The 15,769-nt window shown below is 45.5% G+C and overlaps 1 protein-coding gene across 1 annotated transcript in view; it reads left to right on the forward strand.

Annotated features, from left to right (window-relative positions):
• Positions 1 to 13,372, forward strand: part of LOC126525985 (RNA binding protein fox-1 homolog 2-like) — a 323,725-nt gene extending 310,353 nt beyond the window's left edge. The window contains exons 10-12 of the mRNA XM_055067939.2: positions 1,263 to 1,369; positions 2,763 to 2,859; positions 8,990 to 13,372. Of these exons, the coding sequence (XP_054923914.2) occupies positions 1,263 to 1,369; positions 2,763 to 2,859; positions 8,990 to 9,034 (249 nt within the window). The 3' untranslated portion in view covers positions 9,035 to 13,372. The remainder of the gene's footprint in view (positions 1 to 1,262; positions 1,370 to 2,762; positions 2,860 to 8,989) is intronic.
• The last annotated feature ends 2,397 nt before the right edge of the window (positions 13,373 to 15,769 follow it).

The following is a 15,769-nucleotide window of genomic DNA, read 5'->3' on the forward strand; positions in this document are numbered from 1 at the left end:
CTGAGTGATATGCATTGTTGCAGAGTACTGCTCTAGTGAAAGCACTAGTACCGTGTTTTACGTGACATTTGACATGGGACATGTCGGTAGCAACCTTAAAATATATATATATGCTTGAGGCCCATGCATAACTCGTGCACGTAATTCGAGCAGATTTGGTCCTTTATGAAGACACGTAGCATGGCTGACTTTGCAATATTCAAATATTCAGTTACTCTGTAAATATGATGACTCGTCATAAAATGCTCGAAGAGTCAATCTACCAACTTGATTTGGTTTGACTGAAGGTGGTATTAAAAAATATTTGTTGCTGTATGCATCTCCTTTTTATTCGTAGTTGAGAATGTTCGATTCAATTTGCAATGAGTTTTACCTTTCTTCTTTTCTTTTTCAAAGATATTTTACTTGTTCTGCATTTTACTAACCCCTCCCTTCTGATTTTATTCTTGCATAATATAAACGCAACTCCTTATTATTCAAACTGGATTAAGTTGTGCGTTTTCTTTTTGGTTTTTCCTTTTTTTGCATGCTTACTAGTGTCAGTATCTGGCGACATTGTGTCAGCCCGTCTTGACATTAAACAATGTTCTGGAATTTTGCAAAAGCACTTGGAAATGTCAACTTGCTAGGCACCCTGTATTTGCATGAAACACTCCAACGTATGTAAATGGGCCCGTTTGACCTCAGTTTATCTGCAGATTTATCTTTCCCTGCCATATAAGGTGTCTCGACTACATGCTGCAATCCATTCAATACATTTGAAATTCAAATATTTTGTGACATATTGTCGTAAAATAATACAAAACACAGCATAATAAGCAAGCTTGCCCAATCTCAACTGCATTCGCTGAAATTAGTTTTGTGAGCATGGTTCACTCTTGCAAACCAAAGACGACTGTATCCTGGACGTGCAAGGGTTGTCTTAAGCTGATGTTGATACAGAGTGCAGATGTCTAGTCTTGACAACAGTGCCAAGGATGAAGAAAGTGGTACGTGACACATACGCACATTTTGCTACAATAAATACAAGCTGGTGGGACAACAGCAGTTCATGCTTGGCAATCGAAGGGTTAAAGGGTGCACCTTAGATGTCTGCTGCAAATGGTGCAAAGATAAAAACAAATCACGACAGAACGTTATGATTTTGTGTTTTCGTCATCATGTTTGTATTCCTGTGATGTCATGCTGAGAGGCAGCATGACCAAAACCAGCTCAATTATCGCTGTACAGAGGTTTATGGGTCAAACTGTTGTTGCACGCAGGCCACGTATGCAGCAAGCGCTGCCTATACAGCGGCAGCGGCGAGGAGTTATGCGGCCGCGGCTGCAGCTGCACAGCCAGCCGTGGCTTCCTACACTGCTGTGGCAGGGTGAGTGGCTTCTCTGTTTGTGTGGTCGCTGTTGCAAAGATTAAAACTGTTACACTGTGTGTTAGTAACTTATTGTGTAAACACGTACTGATTAGAAGACAGAGCTGCACTACAACTTTAATGTGTTCAAAATACAAGGTCTATAGCAGTAAACTGTAAATGCCTTATACACATAAGGTATCGCACAATCGAATAAGAAGGTCGCAAACAGGCATCGTATTCCTGTGGTCTTTACGGCTCCTAATAAGCTCTTTGAGCTCTGTCCTCAGATTTGCATTGACACCAAGCGAAGTTGCAAAACCAGACATGAGCACTCTCACGTAGGGTGTGCAACAGGAGTGGTATATTGAGTTCCCTTGAAGTGTGGAAATGTGTACATTGGCCAAACCGAACGGTGCATTAATAACGGGCTCAGGGAGCACACACTAAAAGTTAAGAAAAAGAGGACAAATATGCACATTTGGTTGCCCATATCATGGCGTGTGCTTGCGAGGCACTTTTTTCTAAGAGTACTATCCTAGGCAAGTCTGCAAACCACTCGGCTCGAGTAGCTTTAGAAGCATTCCATATCCTCAGGAATTCACCTATCTGTGTAAGCGAAGCATCTATTCTGTTGCACAGTGCTGAACTGGACTTCTTGAATTCTGTCTAAAGCAGGCAGCAGTATTGTTTACCTTTTTAGTCTTTAGCTATGCTTATCACCTTAGCATGGGAAAAGGGGTGCGACAGTTGTGTGGAGAGTGTGTCGATTGGAATAAACAGTTGGTAGTAGCACTTGTCTGTGTCTTTCGTGTCTTCTTCATGTGTATGGTTTTTTTTTTTTTTTTTGCTGTATTTGGATTTTACAATGTTAGATGAGCCACGTATAAACTGCTGCAAGTCTTAGTTGCACTGTGACCTTCGAGGAGACTGTTATTTGCTCTTTATGACTACTTTGCAAAAGACAGTGGATGTTTCGCAAAAATATTTTGTTTTGATGACTCAAGAAAGCTTTTTCAATTTTGAGCTAGGAGGCTTAAATGTTTTCTGTTAGTATAACTTGAGCTCCTCTTTTGAAATATGTGATCAGTGTTCTGATAGCTGCTGCGGCTGAATTTCTAGTTCACAGTACATTATTTTTTCCTGAACATGCCCAAACTGCTGTCTTTCTATGCCTCCCTTGTCTTCAGGGCTGTTGGTACGTAGTAGTCGGTGGTTACATAACGGAAAGATAGTGCCCTTATTTTCCCTAGACTGCATTGCCATACTTGTGTGTAAACACTACTGTGGGCTGTGTGTGTGGGTCATTTGCCTGCACTTAATCCCTCATTGACTGCCGGGTAATGCTTCCTGCCGCACATAGTGAATGTGCCTTTTCCAGTGTGTGACTTTCTCCGTCTGCCCACGCGTACAGCTCCCCTTCGCTCTACTACAGCTATGGGCGGGAGTATGCTGATCCCTACCTGGGCCACAGCATAGGACCAGTTGCCGGCTACGGGGTGAGTGTGCCGGTATGTCGTCATTATGGCTTCGGCAGATTGGTTTCCTCCCGTTCCATCTTGTCTTTCTTTACTTTCTGGCTTCCAACATGAAGTGTATATTTTCCTCTTCCCCCCCCCCCCCCCTACTATACTATATACCTCAGTTGTTCCTATTTGGTGTTTATTGCACAAAGGGTGGGTTTTTTAGCAGAAAATGTCCTCAGTAAAAACTTTCAAAGGACGCACAACGGTGTGCTGCATGGGTATCCCAGTTTCTTGCTCAAACAGTTTCACTCTTGGAGTAGAAGAAAAGCTAGGGTGGGCAGTTGAAGCAAGTTGGCAGGGTATCAGCACTTGTGTGTGTCTTCCTTGCCCACGATCTGCGTAAAAGTTACGCTGTTCATTTCCATCATGTATCTATACCAACTTGCCCAATTTTCTTCTCTTGTGAGGGTGTAAACAGCGGTAAGGTGGAAAATAGGGGACAAAGTGCAATGTCAGGTGAAAAGTGCCATAAAGCAGTGCATGAAAGAACGGGAAAAAAAATACACAACCTCGCAATCTTGCTGTACAATTTGAGCGTCGAAAAGCTCAAATGTTGTGAAATGAAGCTTAGAACGTGGTAGGAAAGTTCTTTGGCATTAGGTGCCACTATAGGCATATTGAGTGGCGTTTGTAACATGAATTGGCTAGCTTGAACATGCCCTCGCTGAAGATGCAACGACACTGTGTGTAGTTGTTGAAAGCTTTAGATGCACAATTGCACTAACACAGGTGGCACCACTATGGGGACTGTGTGCAGCATCTATAAGAGCCGGTATATAGATAGTGGGTGTGCGTGGGGAAGGAGGCAAGAATGCCGCAGTCTGTTCTGAGGCCTTCTACTGGAGCAGCACATGCAAGTCTTGTTGGGACTTCCACGGCCTTTATATAAGCACTGTGAGGTCACAAATATGGACAAGGGCAAATCAGTTAGGAAAATTCGTGTAGACCTGTACGTACAGTCGAGCCCACTTATAACGGCCCCACTTAAGACGAACGCTCGCTTATCACGAACAAGTCCAGCGTGACCGTCAAAATATACATTTAGGCTATGGCGCTCGGTCTCAGCTACAACGAACGCCCGCGAGCCTAGCCGATCGGCTACAGCGAATGCCTTGGTGTCGCGGACCACTTTCCACGCGGCGAGATCCGCCGACCCTGTGCTGTGCACGCTCCGAGAATTAGCTTTCCCGCGGCGTCTCGCCGGAGGCACGGAGGAGCGGCGATGCGGCGTGGGGATCGCCGCGATAACGAAAGAGAGAGAAAAAAAAAATGCCGGCCCAGCACGCATCAGCAACGTGAACACACAAGTCGAAAGTGCCAGCTCATTCGCCACGGGACCCCACTCGCCATCGTCGACGGCAGGGCAGCGGCGAAGTTTTCCACCAATTGACAATGTAGCACGTGATCACGTGCTTTCGTACCCCCTCTTCTTCCTTCCCCCCCCTTAACGCCGCGCCTCACACCTCACACGACTGCGGGACTGTCTTTTTCTTACTTGTGGTTGTGCTAGCGTTGTCGGCGTTGTTTCCTACTGGTGTGCTCCCGTGCCTCTCCGAGATGGCAGATTCGCCGGCGTCTACTTCGACAGTGAAGCGAAAAGCTTTAGACTTGGCCACGAAACTGTTGATCTTGAAAGACCTTTCCCAAGGTGCGAAAAACCACGAACTGGTGAAAAGGTATGGTTTGTCGAAATCGACAATATCCACGATACTAAAAGAGAAGGACAAAATCTACAAGAGTGCCGCCACGGACTCCGCGACGAGGAAGCGCCTAAGGAAAGCCACATATGCAGACGTTGAAGACGCGCTTCTAAAGTGGTTCCTTGATACTCGAGCACGCAATGTTCCCATCAGCGGGCCGCTGATGTTGTCCAAAGCAAAGGACTTAGCGTTCCTCCTGGACTTCCCAGATTTTTCTCCTGGCAATGGCTGGCTCCATCGCTTCAAGCTCTGCCCCGGAATTATTTTCAAGACCATCAACGGCGAATCGGCATCGGTAAGCGACGAAGACATCAACACGTGGATGTCTAAAAACTTGGCCCGTGTATCAAGTTATGCTGAAAGGGATGTGTATAACGCCAATGAAACGGCGCTATTCTATCAAATGCTGCCTGGCAAAACGCACGCTATGAAGGGTGACAAATGTGCTGGCGGCAAGCACAGCAAAGTTCGCATAACTGTGCTTTTGTGCACCAACATGGATGGAAGCGATCGATGCTTGCCATTTGTCATCGGTAAATCAAAGAGGCCACGTTGCTTCCACACATATGTACCAGTGCGTTACAGGCATAACTCGAAGTCGTGGATGACACGCGAGTTGTTCGCGGAATGGCTTATTGACTTTGACAGCAGCATGGCGAAGAAAGGGCGCAAAGTTCTTCTGATTCTCGACAACTGTACCGCCCACCATGTCCAAGCTGTCTTAACGGCAGTTGAGTTGCTTTTTCTGCCGCCAAATGTAACTTCAAAAGCGCAACCGCTGGAAATGGGTGTAATACGGTCGTTTAAAGCGGCCTACAGGCGCCGTGTTGTGCAGCGGATGCTGATTGCAGTTGATCGCCCCGCTGCCAATGTGCCTCTGCAGGTCTCGCTGTACTCGGCGATAGAAATTATCAAAGCGGCGTGGATGGAAGTGACACCCGAATGCATCTGGAATTGTTTTTGCAAGGCCGGCTTCGCTGACGCACCTGAAGCATGCATTGAAGACACTGAACAAAGCCAGCCTGACGACAACTTGTGGCGACGCGTTGTTGTCGCTAACCTGGCCGGCTGCGATCTTGATTGGAAAGATTTTGGTGATGTGGACGACGCTGCTGAAGTTGCGGAGTCGTTTTGCGACGAGACCGCCGTCCGGGAAGTGCAGGCATCAAGCGACGCCGAAGCATCGGACGATGACAACGAACCGTCAGAGCCAGCACCCGTAAGCGCGACCACAGCAGTGAGCCATATTGAGGCACTTAGAAATCTTGTGTATTTTAAGGCCTTGGGTGACGAACACATCGCAGCTTTGAACAAGCTTGAAACCGCCGTCATTGGGTGTGCTCTGACGAGGCAGACAACGATCACAGATTTTTTTTCTCAATAAATTTTTGTTTTGATTGATGTCAATTTTTGTGTGTGGCCCACATACCACGAACTTCTGGATAGAACGAACGAATTCCGCGTGACGCTCGGGTTCGTTATAAGCGGGCTCAACTGTATTACAAAGCTAGAAAGGAAACTTGTACGGATTTCTAAGAAAGCAAAGCTTTGTACACTCGAACCCGTTTACATCGAATTATTCGATATATCGAACAATTTCTGGACGCTGTATAGTTACAATGAGTATATATAGCAAAAATTACACTTACATCGAACAAAAATAGCAGCGACTACTGATATATAGAATGTCAAGTGCTGGAAAAGTGCCCCCAGAAGTTGGCTTTCCCTCGCGGTGGCGGGGAAACCCGCAGACGGGGCTCCATCCAGCCGCCCTCCCTACTGTGACCATGCTGTCTCGGACGAGCCGTCGACACCCCCCTGCAAAATATGATCCTGGCCCTCCCACAGCGCTTGCTCAGGCAGCCAATCAGAGGCTCTTGTTTCCTCGTCGTGCAAGATGGCGAAAGTGCGAGTTGTCTCGCTGCTTTTCTGGTTCATTGTGCATGCGCCTTGTGGGCCTTCTCCCGCAGTGTTGCCGTGATGAAGCGGCAGAATTCGCCTTTCATCATGAAGCTCGAAATCATAAATTGGGTTGAACGCAGTGAGAAGTCGGACGTCCCCACAGCGTGCAAGATTCAGAGGAGCGTTCTCAGCACGATCTTGAAGACCAAGCTGGAGATTAGGGCTAATTTGGCCAAACTTGCGACCCGGTGCCCGTGGCGCCCGACATGTATGCACGACTGTGTACGAGTGGTTCATCCGAAATTGCTTCAGCTGTGCCGGCTTCCGTGTGCTCGGTGATGACTGTAAATTCTAATGAATGCGACAAAGTCGTTGCCGGTGGTGCCGAAGTTTGGAGCAAGCTGTTAGAATTTCTGGAAGCTGTTGACAAATCAATGGTGGGCAAGTTTGTCAGTGCAAATGATGGTGTCGTGACCACGGGAGAGACTGAAAACGAAGACTACATTGCCGACATCGTACCGAGCACAAGTGAAAGTGGGCACAATGAGAAAAGCAATGACGGTCTTTTGCCCACATCCTCTGAAGTGATTGATGCGCTCACGCTAATCCGGTGCTTCTGCAGGAATGTGGAAGGTTGCGGCCTCAGCTGTTCCGACCGACTCCTTAGACAATGTGGAGAAGTGCGTGCGTTGCAGGCAGTGAAATTGCTCAAGCAGAAGAAAATGCAGGACTATTTCATGCGAAACTAAGCTAGGTTCATTAAATGGTATGTGCTTTTATGACGTCCAATTATTTAGCTGGCTTATATTGAATTATGCTCTATGTCGAACTGATAGGCTTTTTTTGCGAGTTCGATATAGCCGGGTTCGACTGTAGTTGAAAAATTCGCCTTGGTCCTCGCATTGATCCTGGAAGCAATGCGTTTATGGAGCAGCTGCTCAACCATCTTAGCTATAGAAAGACGATTTGCTGATCATGTTGGTATTGGATTCTTGAGGTGTCCATCAGAGCTAATTACAGAGGGCCAGTAGATTGCAGAGTGAGGCCAAATTACAAATTCAAGCACTGAGACACCGAATATCACAAATCAGTTCCCTTTCAATATGAAATATCTTAAAATGAGGCACCAATAATATTCTGGTACCATTTATGTTTCTGATAAGGCAGTAGACTTTTGTTAATTTGGCTCCTGTTAATTACACTTTTCAGTTAATTCAATCCTGAAGTCCTAGCCACTGCCCATGCATTTCTACGAGCCCAACCTCACATATTTTGATCCTAAGATTGACCGTCACCGGAACCGGATAATTTGAACTTGATGAGTAAGCATGCACACACCTAGCCCCTATGATGACAGCAGCCTGTAAAACGCCGGCTCCTTGGTGTGATGCCAGTCTTGAAAGGTTGCCACTAGAGCAGGAAGAAAGGCCGGGCACTGTCATCAGTGTTGAGGGGGAAAGCAAAATATTGGACACTTAACATTCTCGTTATTAACTACATAGGTCCTTGTCAAAAAGAATTTGAAGTTCATGGAGAAGCATTGCACTCACTCTAGTGTGCTCTATCTTTTGAAGAAAATGTGTCGCGGGGCATTTTTCTTCAGTGGCTGAGGACGTGCACATAAATTTAAGGAGAAAACCCCTTGTGCGTCTTCTAAAAGCTTGCACAAGTCACACATGGCCAAACGGTGGGTGTCCCTCAGCCAAGCCCAGGGATCAGGCCCATCCTTGGAACCCTTGAATATCAAAATTCTAGTTTTCAACTAAGCTTACTGGCTTTCGTTTGGACAACTGGCCATGTTAACACATACTGGAAGTCGAGCCAATTCAATTTGATTAGCAGCTTTGTGATAGGGAGTTAATTAAGCTGTTTATGGCCATTAATGGTGGTTTGTTTACTTATTGCCTACTTTTTGCATCTTTTTGTTCCATTTCTATGCATTGAAAAAGGGTTTCCTCGTTGTTGAGGGCATTAGTTTGTTCTCCAGCTGTCAGGCATAGTGCTGCTTTTTATACCCTGAAAATGCTTTGTCAGGGCCTTGGAAGTTGTTAAAAACTTTTTTTTTAATCTCTTAAAAGCTGATGCAACCCCTGACGATGTTTTGCACCCCCTGAATGATGCTTTCTGTCATGTCTCGCTATTCTTGGAAAGCTTTCCTGTGCTCTCTCGCCAACTCTGCAGTGCTGCAAAGGCTAGGTTAGGGTTCGAACCGGCCAATCGCCTACCAGAGCCGGCCACCTGATCTGTGAAGGGGAAAGGGCTCGCTCATTGGGTGCCACCAATTGTTCTGTGGCGCTTCCATTTCGTCGGCGGACAGTAGAGGAGCCCTTTTTGTGCTTCTCTATTCTGATTGGCTAACGTGACCCGTGGTTCTCTATGTACTGCATGGAGTTTGCGAGACAGAGTGTAGGTGTCGCATCCGGTGATTCGATAGATTTTGTTAAGAGAGAGTATGCAAGCAATCACAGCTGGTAGCCCGACATTTGATGTGCACATTGTTTCTGTTCTCACAGACGGCAGTCTACCGGAGTGGATACAACAGATTCACTCCCTACTGAAGGTGTCCCTCAAGTGGAGCAGCTACGCCGGGTGGGGAGGGACAATGAGGGCCAAGGTGACGTGGGCAAGAAAAGTAAAAATCTTGTCGCCGGCAGCAGTTGACGACCAGTGCAACGTCGAAGCTTCGCCACCTTCATTGTCGCTCCCTGACTTGTCATCATATGGCTTTTTCTTTCTTTCTTTCTTTCTTTCTTTCCTTTTTTTTTTTTTTAACTGTCCCGTCCCTCCCCCTCGACTTTCCCATTTAGTTCTTACTTGTCACTCAGCACATAAAGGAAAATGTATGGGTGGGGAAAATGCAAGAAGTTTTTCTCTTTACATCGCCTCATTGCTCGCCACTCCCCTTATAATGTGTATGTATGTGTGCCCAGTTTGCACCCGTTCTGTCATCCATGGTGAGACTTTCTGTGCCGCTCGCGTTCTCACGGGGCGGCAGGAGGGACATGTGGGTTGACACCATGCATCTTGGTCACTGGCCATGCAGATGTCATTGCAAGCCACCTCGTCTTGTACCTCTCACCTATGCTTTGTCATCCCACGGGACGAGACACTTTTGGGGGCCTTCCTGCATCTGCTTTGCCTCTATTGTTGTTCTTTCTTGGCTCTGAATTTCTATATCTCGCTCTGTTTAACATTGTAAGCACATATCAGTTCTTCGCAACTTTTATTTTGACTTGGCAAAAAAAAAAAAAGGAATGTATGAAGCCGTGCAACTTCCTTTTAGTTACCCATTTATACATGCCAAGGTCACCTGGCCACTGTAGCCATTCATCACTTTCCTTTTCTGTCCAATCCTGCATTGTAGCTTGCGTGCATCCACTGCCCTCCATTGAAGTTATGGCATCACTCACTGATCCTCGGGTTAGCCCACATTCTTTCCTTTTCGGTTTCTCCACTTTGGTGGTTGGCGGCGCAGTTACATCCCCATGTTTTGGCCACTGTAATGCGACCTCAGTGTCAACGTAATTTAAGTTTTTCTTTTGAGTGAGTAAGTCAGTGATTTTTTTTCTTTTCCTTTTTAACATTGCATTTTGCAACATCATCATTATTTCTCTTCCTTCTAAAATTTGGTCGGTTCCCTCTCCCCTTCTTAAGCTGCGTCGGCCTTCGTTTGTCAACCTGTATTCCTTTCCTTTCCCCCTTTTTTTTTCGTTGTCGTTTGCCAAGGCGCATTTTTAGCATTTGTGTTTTGTGGTCGTCTTTATTATTTTGTTATTAGTGCTGTGACGTTTCAATTCAGGTCACCACTTCAGCGTGCATTGTCTCGGTCAGTCAAAGAATGGTAGAGGAAAAAGAAAAATGCCTGGAAGTGATGGTTAAGGACAGATTATTCTGGAAAGCAAGGGATCCCCTATGACTTGGCTTCAGTTAGTGGTGAGAGAAACATTGTCTTGTTTATTGGGTTAAGTGTTCTGCAAAGGGCATTTTCCTGCCTCGTTAAGCTTTAGGGCAAGTCAGTGTGGTGTTTTCTGTTAGCAAAAATGTGGCATCACACTGATCTATAGAGGAACTCAAAAATAAAAGTGGTGCATTGGTTGGTCTTCTGGATGTTACGCGTGACTGGAAAGAACTGCACCACAAATCTGTCGCGTCAAGCCGTATTGGGTAAGGTCGCAAGAGTCTGCAGAATGCCGTTGAGCCAGGAAGCATGGCTTCGGAACGATGCGTCTTGTGTTCTCAATCATACCAGTCGCATAACACGTGAAAGCTGCATTCGGGCTGCCTTCCAGAGGCTATTCGGTGTGCAAAACACAAGGTTTGCCAATTGCCAATAAATCGTCATTTTTAATCTTATGCTTGTGCGATAGCGTCATTGAGCGAGTCTCCCCGAATGTTCATGCAATTTTGAGTACATGGATATCTACTCTGGCGGGCAGTATTTTTTTAGCACTGTGCAAGGCCGCAGCTGACACAAGTCTTTTGAAAGTTGGCAACTTCGGTGTTACAGGCATCCTGGATAGAGCAGTTTATTAATATACTCCAGAAAAAAGTAGTGAGGGGAGTTGTCTGTCAAAGCATATGCCGCCTGTGCTCTGTGGCAAATGGTGGGAAAATGACATGGGATAGTTCTTGAGCCGGATACTTCAGGCAGTCAGTCATGTCGCCAAAGACTAAAATACTCTGTCGCACGATGGTGACATACACACAAGCTCAGTTGTATTTTTTTTTTTTTTTTCGCCCTGTACATATTTATTGTCTCAGCTTGTCCAAGCAGTTCTGCCTTTCCCTCTGCACCTGAATATCTATTCAACTTTAAACTATGTAGTTCCGTGCACTGAGCAAAACAAAGCAGTTCTTTTCTTCTATTCCTTTATTGTTGGCTGCATTAATGACCAAGGCCAACTTTGCAGTCACAGGAAATGAAGCATATAGAGATGGTCGAAAAGAGGGAAAGGTGAAGCCCAAATGTCGGCTGTTCACGTCATTGACAACTCAACACTTTATTGCAGTTGTTGAGGGCCCTAGTTCTCGCCGGATCCCCCCCCCCCTCCTCTTTTGCAGATGTCGCTCTCAACTCACTTTTACCCTGAAGCAGCTTCTACTTTCCCACGCTGCACGCGTTTTTGATAAAGTGGTCTAAGCCTCAGGCGATAAGTGTCAAATCCATCAGCCTGGCATAAAGTTTAGATAGCTCCTTTTTCTTTCTTTATTTCTCGAACACGGTAGTTGCTAGTTGTGTTCCCCATCTCAACACTTCCCAGCTTTTGAAAGGCTCGCCTTTCAGTAGACATGAGCTTGTATATCCGCACTCTTGATAGTAGCTGCATGGCATTTTTGTTTTAACTTGTCAGCATGGCCGTTCTGTTTCCTGCAAGGTGTTCATCACCCGGGACAGCATTGTATGTGGTTTTTGTCGAAATGCCCGTTTTTATGTTGCACTCATGCTGGGAGACAGGTTCAGTGCAAGTGATGAATCTAATTGCAGGACATGTTCGTCAGCCTCTCAAGACCCCGTGCTTTTTCACTTGGGTTTCATTGGCTTTGTTTAAGGCAGGAACGAGGCAACTCTGAAGCACTGTCAATAACCAGTTCTGTTTCATATTGTCTGTGTTACCATTCATTCTCATTCAAACCCCAGTAAGACCTCTTTGAATGGCTTTCAGTTATGCTGTGCAGAGTAATCCTGTTGTTGTGCTTTGCAAAAGCTCCATACTCCCAAGCACTGCTTTGGGAATTGTGGTTTCTGTTGTGGTGCAGCTGATTCTTTGGATGTTTACAATATTCTTTTCTTAAGTGCTCGGACAATTCGAACCATGTTGTTTGTCACTCCAAGCCTCTCTTGTGTGTACTGTGTATCGTAGAAGTAAACGGCAGCTGATGCCCATGACTAGGGCTCTTGCAGTACTTTGTGTGTGCGCGCGTGTGTGGGCCCACTTTGCATTATGCCTTTCAACAGTTTTGAATGCAATCAATATTCAACACATCTATTTTATACTTGGTAATTCTTTACAGCAAATTTTGAAACAAAATTACTGGCACGTAGTAGGTTCCTTTTTCTTCTTTGATCTTTTTTTTTTTTAAGAGTTGTTTTCTTCTGAAAATTCTGGAGCTCATTATTCAGTGCAAACGTGTTGCGACTTGTTTTGTCTACCTCAAGGGTATTATTGCAGTTCTCATTATAACCTTTCATGTGGGACACTCGAGATTAGAATAAACGTCTTGGTCATGGTATTTTATCATTTCAATGAAGTTTTTACTTTGCTCTTCCAAAGCATTTTTGTGCCTGTGATGTGCGTGCATATATAGCCTCAAATGTAAAAAGTGCACATCCACTTTTGTTTCAAAGAGAGCAGAATACAGGCATGACAACAAGGTCTGGTTTCTTCAAGTACAAGATTTCCAACACTTTTGATTCATTGACGTCCCGCAATTCAAAGTGTTTGATTCCCTTTCCTTTGCATAGCTAACACGCAAAAGACTCGTTTGCTAGTGCTTTATTTTTTTCTCTGTAAAATTGTCAAAGCATGCAAGTTTCATGTCAAATATTTGCATGTGAGCCGTATCACTGGCACATGCCCTTTCCAATTTCGGCATTCTTTGCGGCAAACTCTTGAAAAATCTTGTTTCTGCTGTCGTCACCTTGCAAAGTGTAACTAGGCTGGTGCCTTCACCTTCATGAGTGACATGTGCGTGTTGTGCTTTCTTTATTTTATTTTCCCCACCGCTGTTCCTTCAAAAAGGGATGCGAACAGTACACACAATGAATCTCTTCTTGTTGCTACACAAAACAGAAACAAGAGATGCGAGAAGTGGACAAGCAGTCTTTGTTTTTTTTTCTTTTCTGTGTGTTGTATGTGTAATAATGGTTGAATAAACGAAACGGCCGATGTAAGGAATGTGGCCCTTGTGTGTGTTTTTGCAAGCGCTTCATTATAGTGAGAGTCGGATATTGCCTCGGAGGAGAGAGAGAAAACTAGGAGGGAGTGTAGTTGTAATGCCATAAAGGCACTGTGGGTACTCGGATAAATAATAAGTAGCAACTCATTAAACTTGGAAGGCAGAAACAGTCAGCCCAACAAGTGATAACATCGCAGTGAGTTTCAGTGTCTTCCTCCACTGTGCCTGTGCACACTGTTCCGAAAAGGTGACGGATGCGGCCGCAATGTGCAGCTGCCGTAGTCGCACATTAGAGCAAAAATAACATGTTGCAATAAATTACTGAAGTTGCTGTAGCATGTTGGGAGAAAATGTGCCCAGAGCGCACAAACAAGTGTCGAGTCAATAAAGCCTACCCGGAACCAATTATAGGGTCTCGTGGCAAAGAGGGTGGCGTCACGGAGAGTTTGCTTGTGAAGGCCGGGTGGCCTGATGTAATGCACCCTCGGAGATTATTTCCACCCTACTACCTGTTGCAGACGTATAGTAAGTGAATCAACACAGCAGGCATTGTTTGTGACATGTTTATTGAAATGAAACATATACTAGTTTCCCTATCATGGTGACTGCTACTCCTTTTCATGTAATAATAAAGAATACTGTAGAAACAGTGTCGTAGGTTTTAAAAATCTAGAGCAATGTTTGCTAAAAAGAGTAAATAAAGTTTACGTACAAACACAGGCTGTCATAAATAGTCGTGCCACGCCTAGTATATTGTGCTCTGTATTCTGCTCACAGGCCATAGTCCTCTATAGCACCATGGTATGACATGATAAATGCATACAATACAAAATGTGGCCTCGGCATTGCAATGCATTTATGTGGCAAGCTGTGCAACTAAGCTCATTCGTATTGGATTGTTTGCTTGCTTCTAGGTGCACTAGACGAAGCTCCCACGTATGGTCTTGCATGCCTTGTGCAAGGGCTACGTTGACCGGTGATGTTGGACGCTATTCAGACTGGGAACATCACTTTAAGCTCAGCGTAGTGTAGAGTTGAAACAGGATCGGACCCGGCGTGGTTGCTCAGTGGCTATGGTGTTGGACTGCTGAGCACGAGGTCGCGGGATCGAATCCCGCGACCTCGGGATTCGATCCCGCAATTCGATGGAGATGAAATGCGAAAACACCCGTGTACTTAGATTTAGGTGCACGTTAAAGAAACCACTAGAGCGTGCCTCATAAAGTCGTTTTGGCATGTAAAACCCCATAATTTAATTTAAACAGTATTTAAGTAGAACCAGGATTGCAGTGGTGGTCCAACTGCCAATTTGCTACAATTCGACTTGCCTGCTCTTGGCTGCGTCCACTCAAGTGCCATTTGCGCCAACTGCGCCAAAGTGCGGTATTTTCGCGTTTTCACGGCAACGCAATGTTTTCAGTAGGATTATGTGCAACTACAGTAAACGACCAATTTTCCGGACGCCTTCGCGGCATGCACTGCCACAGTAGTCCATGTAGAGTCAATATATAAGAACGTCCGCAATGTTGGACGCAAATACCCTTCACCATCCGATTTTTCGAACTTTTTCCCGTGTCCGCAGGTCCGAAACGGCATTGATCGAAGCCAACACCGCTGCCATTTTGATTATTTCGCTGCCTCGAACAGGCGCTCTCGCATGCAGATCTGCTGGCAGCCATAGCCACCACCGTAGCAGCACTAGACCTACCTACTTCAATGTTCGCTGCCAAGCTTCTTGTGGTTCGGTGCCGTGTTCTCCATTAAAATAATTCGCCGCTGTTAGCAGTGGCGCCAACTACGCCTCTGTAGTCCTCGCATATGGCTGCGAAGCTCGGAAAGCACGACACATTGCATAATGCCGGTTTCCAAAAGTCAGCTTTGCCTCAATACACTAGTGTTACACTGCGAAGCATACATAAAGTATTGCGGTGAAGCATGTCATAAGTGGGAAGAGGCAATTGTCACGGAACACAGCATTCATTCCTTAATTATATACGCTTACACCTGCCGTCTCCTGTCACAGTATGAGCGCCGATACGCCTAATAAGTGCACTGGCAGGGCTTCAGAGCTATTTTGGACGTGACTATGGCGATTTGAGCTCTTGGGGGAGTAATAGGCGCATGCATTCGTTTTTTTGGATGTTCTTGCAGCCCCAGGGAGTCCGAAAAATCGGGCGTTGATTGTACTCAATTATCTACTACTATATTTTTCGTGTATTTGGTGAAATACACGGCTGAGGTCGATGCATTGCACACAGCCTTACCACGGTGCTCGGTTTTCTTTTTCTTCTGTGTTTCGGGACAAAAGAAAATTTAATTCTAGAGTTCTCACGCGGCGAAACCGCAATCTGATTATGAGGCACGCCTTGTCTTGGTACAGGGGTCGTCCGAGTCAT

The sequence above is a fragment of the Dermacentor andersoni genome, chromosome 8 (assembly GCF_023375885.2).
Source record: "Dermacentor andersoni chromosome 8, qqDerAnde1_hic_scaffold, whole genome shotgun sequence".
In the NCBI taxonomy this organism is placed as follows: Eukaryota; Metazoa; Arthropoda; class Arachnida; order Ixodida; family Ixodidae; genus Dermacentor; species Dermacentor andersoni.